The following is an 11,263-nucleotide window of genomic DNA, read 5'->3' on the forward strand; positions in this document are numbered from 1 at the left end:
AACACATCCCTTGCAATCCGCTGCATGATAGGAAACTTGACACCGTTGCACTTCCACCACATTAATATATCAAACTCTTCATCCAGCGGTAACAATTTCTCTGACAAGTAATCATCTAACTCGGTCTTTTCAAACATGTCATCCTCAGATATCATATTCTCAAAATCCAATTGCCATGAGGCCTTGCTTGAAGAAGAATTCCCCTCACTTGAAAGAGTAGTGCCATTTTGTCTTTTCCTTTTATTCTGGTCATGTTTCTTTTTGTACTCCTCAAATAAATCATTACATAGAGTCCTTATCCTAATAACCTCATCTTTTGAGTCCACACCATAAATCTTCGGGAAGAAATAATTTATCAACTTTAACTTATATCTAGGATCTAGAACAATAGCCACACTCATCACATCATGTATGACTCCCCAATATTTATCGAACTTAACCAACATACTTGATGTCATGTTCCTAATAATGCCATTTTCATCGTCTTCCCAACTCTTAATAGATAATTTTATGTCACATATCAAAGGGAAGAACATGTTGGAAGTGGGGTATTTGGTCCCGGAGAATGTCTCTGTCACACGATAAAATAAACCTAACTTATCACATACATTAGTCGCCATTCTCCAGTCCTCTTCAATAGGTAAAGAAACATAATGTTTCTCTTTCTTGCTTAAACGAGTAAAGACATCTTTATATTCTAAAGCCACATTCAACATTGTATAAACAGAATTCCACCTAGTCTTGCAATCAAGCACTAATTCTCTTTCACAATCTACACCTAGTTGTCGTGCAACGAGTCTAAAGTCTTGGGCTCTTTTAGGAGAACACGTCCAAAATGAGACACTATCCCTAACATTCTTGATTGTTTTCTCAATCATAGAAAACCCATCTTGCACAATGAGATTAATGATATGTGCACAACATCTCATGTGAAACAACTTACCCTTCAAAATTAAGGARGAAGGARAAAGAGTACCTAAGAGCCTGTCAACCAAAGCATCATTTGTTGAACAATTGTCAAGTGTCAATGTTGACAACTTGTTATCAATGTTCCAATCCATAAAGCACTCAATCATAACGTGAGACAATACATCAGCAGTGTGTGGAGATGGCACATGTAAAAAGTTGCATTAAAGATTCAAATAATATATTAAAATGAGAATATTAACATTGAATTATAAAAATAGCACAAAATACTAAAAAAAAAATGACCTGATAATCCGATTTTGTAACTTCCAATTGCCATCTATGTAATGTGATGTTAGTGCCATGTAACCTTTGTTTTGGTTACCGGTTGTCCACATATCCGAAGTAAGAGCAATCCTACTTTCGTTTTCTTCCAAACATCGCAATACACCACCTCTTTTTGTTTCGTATATCTTCATGACATCAAACTTGATTGTAGCTCTACAAGGCACCTTAAATAAAGGTTGAAGACCATTTGAATACTTCCGAAAGCCATGATGCTTGACAATAGAAAGTGGATAATCATGAAGAATGATCATCTTAGCTAAATCATCCCTTGAGCTTTCAGCACTAAAGTTATAATTACTCAATGAACATGTTTTTCCATCCTTAAGAGTCTGCTCTTGAACTAGAATATGTTGTCTTATGTCTTTTGTAACTCTCCTCGGACATCTCTTGAAGTGATCTTTCAAATGTGTTGTCCCATCATTAGGTCTACCGGTCATCTGTTTATTGCAATACTTACATTTTGCAAATCGACGAAGACCATCAATATATATTGCTTCAAAATGGTTCCAGACAACAGATATCAATCTTTTGTTTGCCGGTTCACTTACTTCAGTCTCAGGACTAATATTTGACCCCATAGGCATGCTTACAGATTCGTTTGTGTCATTACAAGTCGTATTACGTCCAATATCTTCTGTGTTTTTGTTTTGTGAATTTTCCATATTAGAAAAAGAATCAGAAATTACTCAATTAGGCACAATGACAACGAGATACATTCAAATTAAAACTTTAAATAAAAGCTCCAATCTTATCTCAACATACATTTAACAATAAACAGCAGTTGTAATACAAAGAAATAAAATAGTGGAAACAAACAGTAGCTGTAATACATCTTAGCAATATAAACTTAAACATATGAGTGGAAACAAACAGTATCTGTGAAAATTTCATATTTCATCTTTTTGTTATGAATGAAAACAAACAGTAGCTGTGAAAATTGCATATTTCATCTTTTTGTTATTAATGAAAACAAACAGCAGCTCTTTAACAAAGAAATAAAGTAAAGTAACAACCGTAAAGTAGCTATTTAACAATGTAATCATAGAAATAAAGCTATACAAGTTGACAAGTTGTTAATTTGTTATGAATGGAAACAAAATTATGACCTAATTATATAAGCCTAAATCTAAAACAAAAAACCTACTGACCTGATTAATGAAGAACCAAATTGATGAAGTTTGAAGAATGATTACGCTGGTCTGCTCTCTGCTGCTACTGCTCACGGCTCACCCCGCCCGATTGATGAAGAACGAGTTACGAGCCGCTGTCGGCCTGTCGCTTACAAGGTTCAAGTCAAGAAGGAAGAAGCCGAGGGTGGGTCGATTGTTAGTCTGCTGCTCACAGCTCACTCTACCAACCGTCGCTTACAAGGGTCAAGGGACAAGGGGGAACCACCGAACCGGGGAAGGAACAACGAAGGCGATGGGCGTCTCACGTCTGTACTCTGTCGCTTACAAGGGTCAAGGGACAAGGTCACAACTCACAAGGGCGTCTCACGTCTGTACTATGTCACTTACAAAGGCCAATTCCCAAAGCCCAAATCCAAAAGGCCCAAACACAAATAAGTAGTAACAGTCCTAACTCCTAAAGCCCAAATAACTATTTTATTATTTATTAATATACCGGGTACGGGACGGATCGGGGGATACAATACCCGGCCCCAACCCCGGTTTGCCTCTACCGGGGATCCCCGCCCCCGGCCCCGGTACCCGTTTTAGCGGGGATTCCCCGTCCCCGTCCGGGTCGGGTGAACCGGTTTCCCCACCGGGTCAGGCCAAATCACCATCCCTATGCCTATCTATTTGTCTGTGTTCATCAAAAACAAATTCGATTCGGTAACAACAACAATCTATCTTTTTTCACAAACCCTAATTACATAGACGACATCCAACCAAACCAATCAAACACACAAAATCGGCAAAACAGGAAAACAAACAAGATTTCCCGATCAATGAGAAAAGTGAAATCAAATTACGAAGAAGCAAAAAACTTAAGGTTTCATCAAATCCACTTTAAACTTGTCCCAAATCATGTCTTATACCACTTTCCAAGTAAAACGATGGATAATGAAATCTTACCTCTAGAGTCATGCACAACATTCTTCTTCCCCTTTTTCTTCATTTGTTGATTAATGAAGTCAATGTCCAAACCTTCATCATCAAGTTCAACTGATTTCTCTACACTGTTAGTAAACTTGGAGAAACTGTGCATCTCCCTTAATCTGTGACTGAATCGCCTCCTACCTGTCAATGAAACAGGTTAGACTCCTTAATGGCTATCGATTTCATTGTTTTGTCCATAAAACATTCGTACCTCCATTATCGCGCACCATTTTTCTTCAAAATGCTCAGTATCGATCGATTAAGGTAAGCGTATATTTCTTAATCCATTGGAGATATCCTCCTGATTGAAAGGGATGATAGCGATGAAAGGGGAAAGATTCAAGGAAACTGTTGATTAGAGAGGGAATCAATATATTTTATGTTTTACCTTTTGGCCCTTTTTCCAATTGAAAAATAATTTTTTTTAATTTCTTAATATATACTAAACTAAACTTGATCATTGATCAAGAAAATGGATGAATGGGATTAGTTTACATGGTTTACACAAATGAGAGTGGTTTTCATTTGATCACTCATATATATATATATATATATATATATATATATATATATGTATATATATATATAGAGAGAGAGAGAGAGGGGGTATATTTCAAATACAACTAATCGCATTGTTACAACGAATGCAACCCCAATTCAAACCGTGCATTTAATACTTTCCTTTTTTTCATTTTTTAAATTGTTAAAAAGTAATATCGAAAATTCTAGATATAACATATTTATTGATTTTTTTAATTTTTTATAATAATTATCCAGAATTAATGAGATTGCATTAGAAAATATTGAGATATCCTGGTTAATACACGTCTCTTGCTTCATCGATTTTTTCTAGAATGTTGCATTAGAATTTTTCCAGAGATGGTCTATTTCTTCATCGATTCTTTCCAATGATAGTTTATTTTCTTCTCTCCCAGTAGGAACAATGCCTACACCCTTATTGCATGAATCTTGTTTCATTGTACTTATACTAATGAATATAATTGCATTATTATGCTTATAGTAATGAATCTAATTGTGTTTATAGTAAGTCTCCGGAAAAAATTTGATGCAACATTCTAGAAAAAAATCGATGAAGCAAAAGACGTGTATTAATTAGGATATCTCAATATTTTTGAATGCAATCCCATTAATTCTGGATAATTATTATAAAAAAATCAATGATTATGTTATATTTAGAATTTCTGATATTACTTTTTAACAATTTAAAAAAAAATATTAAATACAACCCCTTACCATAAATTAAAGTTTGAATGAATGAGATAAGGTTGTATTGGTTGTATTGGTTGTATGAATGGCAAGAGTTGCATAATAACTTCCTTTATCTTTAGTGTGAATACTTCAAATCTTCAATCAAAAGATAAAAAAGATTGTGGATTACGATTAATCTCATCAATACCTCTGAGTTGGTACTTGTGTGGTGTCCCAACAATAGGATACGGTAATGGAGGTTCTGAAATCTCATAGCTTATCGGATGAGTATAGTAATGATTGAGAATTTCAGTCAGTATACGTGGAGAGACTTTTCTTTTATTATTCTTTACCGGGTAAAAAACCGTTTATCAACAATACATTTTGATAACCGAAAATATCACCTGATAAAATATGTGAGAATAATAACTATTAATTTTAGGTATTGTTCGGCAAAGATAAGCTACCTAGTCAAGTAAGAATATGAGCAACAAAATTAACAAAATGTAAATAAAAAAATGACATGGTATTTCAAGGTTTCAGTCGTTTATATTTGTCCGAAATAATGATGATTACATTTCTATCAATCTACTGCAAACTTTTGACCTTTGAACATATTCTTTGTCGTTTATAGTACATCCATGATGGCTTTTCTTGATGCCAACAAAAAGAAAGATTAGTGATCTTTGATCACCAAGCAAAGTAGCCTTCTGAAATGATGCAAAGTAGCTTTCTTTTTCTCTAATTCATCTTTCATAGACAAAACCATCAGAGATTTCACATACCCTTTTCTTGATCCATCTCAAATATGACCAAAATCTGGCTAGAAATATGCTTGATTTCTGCTAGGGGACTCACAAGAACTTTATCTCTATGGAAGCTTCAATGGTTTGCTGTTGGTTGGATTGATCCCAACAACAAGTATTGCACCAAAGTTGATGCTTCTGGGAACTCAAATCCCACATGGAAAACCAAGTTTTCGGCTTCCACTGATTCAAGATGCGACGATTTGACCCTCAATGTTGAAGTTTACAGCAGAGATCCTGTGTTTCTGAAAGAAAGACTCCAAGGGACTGCAAGTATTGGGTTGAAAGAGTTTCTCGATAAGCACAGAAAGAATTGTGATGATCAGTCATTGAAGCATGTTGAAGAAGTTGGTAGTTTTCAGTTGAGAAAAAAGAGTTCGAATAAACCTCAAGGATTTGTGGATGTTTCATTTCGAATTTCGCCCGAGACCAATGAGGGCAGTTCGTATGAAGGTAACTTACATATATCTTGCTTCATATGGGGTTGAGGGAATGAGGGTGTTTTTGGAATTTCATATGATCGTCGACTTGTGCAGGTGATGATGTCGGGATCAAACTAAGGATTCGCAACCACGAGGGCATCCATCGGCCATCGCCAATCGGGAACTCTGAAAATCATCTGCAGACGGATTATTACTCTGCCGGAGGAGGACAGAATTACCCTTCGTCAGGAGGACCGGGATACCAACCACCACATACTCCGTCGCCGGCAGGATCAAGCTACCACCACCCTCGAACGCAACCGCCACTGACTTATCCGTGCGCCGGAGGATCAAACCACCAACCACCACCACCACCACCACCACCTCCTTATAATGTGGGCTATATGCCATCGTCATCGATGGATAATTATATGAATATGCCATCATCATCATCGTCATCGCGACCAGGGGCTAGACCTGGTTTGGCAATGGGGTTGGGTGCCGGAGCGCTGGCAGCTGGTGCGGTCATCTTCGGAGACGATTTCGTGTCTGGGTTTGATGTTCCTACGGGTTTCACAATATCAACTGATCCTCCTTTCTAACAAATAATACTACGATTGTATCATCTTATCATCTTGCTTCCGAATAATAAAACTATGTTGAATCTTTGATGTTTGTAACAACTGGTCTGCCTTCAATGTTGAGGCTTCATGGTAGTCGAGTCGATCTGTGTGCAAACTGTTCGGACCCCTACTTTGGATTTTCATATTTCAAACACATTGGTTTTGTACAAAGACCTTGTCTTCAGTTTGGTTCAAGTTTAGATTTTGGACCATTCTAGTTTTACATGCCCCTTTTGGTATGTAAAAAGAACATTACCGTTGGTCAGCGCTTCGATAAGACAGAACATGATAGAACTGTCAAAATTGATCAATTTATTCAAATTGAGTTGTTTAATGTTTTTTTATACTAAATAATCAATTTAAATGTTAACAAATACTATTTAAAAAAATATATCTAATAAAAAATATTGTTTAAAAACTGACATTCATAAATCAAAAGATTTAACGAAATAGCCATTTTTTTCCAAAAATTGTCAAAATAACCATATGGATCCGGCATAGTTTAACCATGCGGGGATCCTATTTATATTTGACTAAATAGTAAGAAAAAATATAAAAAATTAATTTGGTGGGACCCATATTATCTACTTTAGGAAACCAATCCCTATTTACCTCGATAGACGGGATCGCCCCCCACCTCGCCGGATTCACCCCCGGGGGCGGTCCATCTTTTTACCACTATTTTGTCTTTTAGTGTATATCGATTAAAGGGTGTTTATAATTAATAGGAGACGATTTAAACTGATTTTTTTACCGTTTTAAGACCAAATGTCATGGGTTTACTTTATAAAAATAAAACACTTCTGCTCTAACAACCCATAAACACAATCTACCGTGACAACCCTCAAAACAATATGATTGTACGTGAAAATTTCTAATTTTTACCACTTTTATTAAAACGCATAAATTAACCAACGAATGTTGTTATATTTTCTTATAAGAAATATATTTTTACCACATTAAATATTGGTATTTTATAATAATTGTGGACACGAAAAAAATTATTTGTATCTGATTTGGGAGACAAAAATCAAATATTGTATCTGATTTACGTAGTTTGACCGTTATTTCGTCTTTTAGTATATAAATTGATTTGACAATTAAAGAGTGTTTTTAATAAATAAGGGACGATTTAGACTGTTTTGTTTTGACTATTTTAGGACCAAATGTCATGATTATACTCTATAAAATAAAATATTTCTACTCTCACAACCTGTAATCCGTAAATACAATCTACCGTGACAACTCTTAAAACAATATGAAAGTACGTGAAAATTTAAAAAATTTACCATTTTTTTTAAACGCATAAATTTACCAACGAATGTTTTTATATTTTCTTATAAGAAATATATTTTTTATAAACATTGAATGTTAATATTTTATAATAATATTTTAAAAATTCAGCTTAAATCGTCTCATGTTTATTAAAAACACCCTTTAATCGATATACATTAAAAGACAAAATAGTGGTAAAAATGAATAAAAATAAATGATGGATCGCCCCCGGGGGGAGATATGGTGAGGTAGGGGGCGATCCCATATATCGAGGCAAAATAGTGTTTGGTTTCCTAAAATAGATACATGTGGTCCCCGTAAATTAATTTTATATTACTTTTTTTGTACTTTTCGTACTATTTGGTCAACTTTGAAGAGGATCGGCCCCCATGGTCAAACCATGCCCCCCGGGGGTAATCCATATGGTTATTTTGGCAAATTTCGTAAAAAATAGCTATTTCGTTAATACATCAGGTATATTCTGGTCGTTTTGCTGATTTTTCCAAGATTTAAATACCATATTTACCAACACACATCTTACACAAAAGTTGAAATATATACTATTGTATACCAAAAGACTTAAGCACAAAAGTTTAATGTTTACTATTGTGTACCAAAGACCTAAACACAAAAGATCAAATGTTTACCAACTCACATCACATGTCTAATTTCTTTAAGATGACCCTCACAAATCTTAGCTTGAAAGTAGCATTCATGTCATTCCAAAGACGTAGTTGAATCGGGTTATCTGTAAAATTCATGCTAATAGCAATGATTTGGTCACCATCAAAACCTATGTCGCTTAACTCTTCGGGTATACTTTGTAAACCCGGAGTACCAACAACTAATATCAATTTACCCATTTTCTCAAATAACAATTGCAACCCATTTTCAATCATCTTGATTGCATCTTCAAAAACATCAACTTTTCTCTTTCTCTTTTTGGATGATGTTTCTACGTCTTGTGGAACAGAGGATGCAGAAGTGGCATTAGAATGAGTAGACAAAGGCACGTTAAATTCTTCGGTCTCAACACCGGCTTCATAAAATGATACAAGATGGTCTAAAACAGTGACCAAAAGCTATGTAACAAAATCCATGTGTAACAAAGACACTGACCAAAATCAGGAAATATACACAATGGTCAAAATCGATACAATGGCCAAAATCGATGCACAGTGACCAAAATCGATGCACAGTGACCAAAATCGATGCAGTGGCCAAAAATATTGACCAAAATCGATGGTCTTTAAACCAGTGGCTGAAATCAATGGTAATAGTATCATAAATCGATACAGTAGCCAAAAACATTGACTAAAATCGATTTCAAAAAACAGTATCCTAAATCGATTAACATAAATCGATTTCTGAAACAATATTATAAATTGATGCATAAGAAATCGATCTCAAAATTACCTGAGAGGATAAAGACAAGTAGAGGAGAGATCGATCTTGATGAAGGAGACGAGTAGAGGAGTCGACCTTGATGAAGGAGACGAGTAGAGAAGTCGACCTTGATGAATGAAGGAGACGAGTAGAGAGGGTGGAGGCGGACTGGTGAGATACGTGTTTAGGTATTGTAATTTTAGGGGTACTGGTCAAATGCTTCCTTGTTCCACTTAGTTCTAGGGGGTTAGGAGGGACACGCTTGTTCCACATCTGTTCCAGCTAGTTCCACTTTGTTCCATATAAAGACACGCAACATGGGGCAAATGTGTTATGTCCTGTCCTATCCCACCCTATTCAACATACCAAACGCACCCTAAGAGACCACTTTTCGTCTATTCCTAAAAGTTTCATCTTAGTCCCTGTACACAATGTATTTACACTAGTTTTTCTATATGCAAAATTTATAGTTTGACCCTGTGTTTTAGACATCTTATGTAACTTACATACATCTCAACTAATCCTACAAACTTTTGAATTTAACACCTAGGGTTAATTTCACTTTGTTCCATTTATTGTATGTCAGATTTCAATCTTCAAGATTTTGGTTCAAAGAATGGAATTTGATGGGATTGAAATCCATAAAAGGAATTTGACTTTAAAGGAATTGGAATGAAATTTGATGGAATTTGACCACACGTTTGGTTGGTAGGAATTGGACTGAAATCTCTCAAAAGAATTGGAACAATCGTCTTTGTTTGGACTATCGCACACCGCCTACACCCTATCAACCACCATGTCACTACTATCGTCACAACTATCATCCCGCCCCACTCCTACCTAAACCCTACCGCACCACCCCAACCCTGTTCCAACCCCGTCCTCACCATTCCTTCCCCTGCTCCATCAGGGGGATGTTGGGGCAGGCAGGGTGAGGCAATACGGTGGGGTTGGGGATGGAGTGGGGAAATGGGTGGCAGGGTGGTAGTTGTGACGACTATAGTGGTAGGATGGTGGTTAGTGGTGGGTTGGAGAAGGGTRAGGTGGGACAGTGGGGATGGGWARGGGTAGRTGGCGGGGTGGTAGCTGTGGTGATGATAGTGGTGGGATAGTGGTTGGGTGGTTGGGACGTGGGAGTGGGTGGGTATGACGACAATAATAATGGCATGGTATCTAGTGGTGGGTTGGGGTAGGATGGGATGAGGATGACAACAATAGTGGCATGATGGTTAGTGGGGTAGGGTGCGGATGACAAAAATAGTGGTGGGTGGGGGTGGGTAACAGTAGTAGTCTGGTGGTGGTGGGGTGTTAGGGGTGTTAGGGGTGAGACATGACGAACAATAATAACATAGTCATGGTGGGTGATGATGAAATTCAATTCTTTTAATTATGCCAAAAGAATAATGAATTCAATGAAATTTGAAAGATTTCATTCATTTCAAGAAATGAATCAAACAAATGAATTTATCATTCCAATTTTGCAAACCAACTGGCACTAATTGTTTTTGTATAAAAACTAAAAAAAGGTTTGGTGGATAGGTAGATAAGAGAGTGGTGGTTGGACCAAAAATTGGGTGTTCCTTGTCTTCTAGCAGCCTCTACGGGTTCCTTTATCTTATAATAAATACTCTTCATTTTATAAGATTGTATCAATCTATACTATTTTATAAAGCATTTGGTTAAAACTCTTAAAAACTCTTAAAACTTTTAAAATCTCTTAAAACTTTTAAAAACTCTTAAATCCATTCATCCCTAAACGATTTCATCCTTATCCGATTTCATTCCATATCTGAATTCGTATAAGTAACTGCAGATAAACAYAATCAAATATAGGATAAACATCTCATTTTAAATATAGAAAATCATAAATATAATTAGTATAATTATTAAATTCTAACAGAATACTTAATTATTATATTTATAAAATTTATAATATTAAAACAAAAATAAATTGTTTTATTATTAAACTTAAATTAAATTATATATAAAAAAATGTATTTTATATCATAAATCATTTGACAAAAACTCTTAAAAACCACTTTTTATGCGTAAAATATTGTTTATTAATGCATATTACTTAAAACTCAAGATTACAAGTAAATTGTGCATAGGTACAACTTATTAAAGCTTCATATCTGAATTCGTGTAACTAACTGCAGATAAACACAATCAAATACATGATAAAC

The 11,263-nt window shown here is 35.5% G+C and overlaps 2 protein-coding genes across 2 annotated transcripts in view; one reads left to right on the forward strand and one right to left on the reverse strand.

The window, feature by feature from the left end:
• LOC112524906 (zinc finger BED domain-containing protein RICESLEEPER 2-like) overlaps positions 1-1,916 on the reverse strand; it is a 5,176-nt gene extending 3,260 nt beyond the window's left edge. The window contains exons 1-2 of the mRNA XM_025134849.1: positions 1,213-1,916; positions 44-984 (exon numbers count right to left, since the gene is read on the reverse strand). Coding sequence (XP_024990617.1) covers positions 44-984; positions 1,213-1,916 — 1,645 coding nt within the window. The remainder of the gene's footprint in view (positions 1-43; positions 985-1,212) is intronic.
• A 3,417-nt stretch (positions 1,917-5,333) lies between these two features.
• On the forward strand, positions 5,334-6,490 carry LOC112525916 (actin cytoskeleton-regulatory complex protein pan1). The gene is made up of 2 exons (XM_025136231.1): positions 5,334-5,824; positions 5,908-6,490. The coding sequence occupies exons 1-2, from the start codon at positions 5,374-5,376 to the stop codon at positions 6,393-6,395; spliced, it is 939 nt and encodes a 312-aa protein (XP_024991999.1). The 5' UTR covers positions 5,334-5,373; the 3' UTR covers positions 6,396-6,490.
• The last annotated feature ends 4,773 nt before the right edge of the window (positions 6,491-11,263 follow it).

The sequence above is a fragment of the Cynara cardunculus genome (assembly GCF_001531365.2).
Source record: "Cynara cardunculus var. scolymus isolate 2C chromosome LG 13, CcrdV1, whole genome shotgun sequence".
Lineage (NCBI taxonomy): Eukaryota > Viridiplantae > Streptophyta > Magnoliopsida > Asterales > Asteraceae > Cynara > Cynara cardunculus.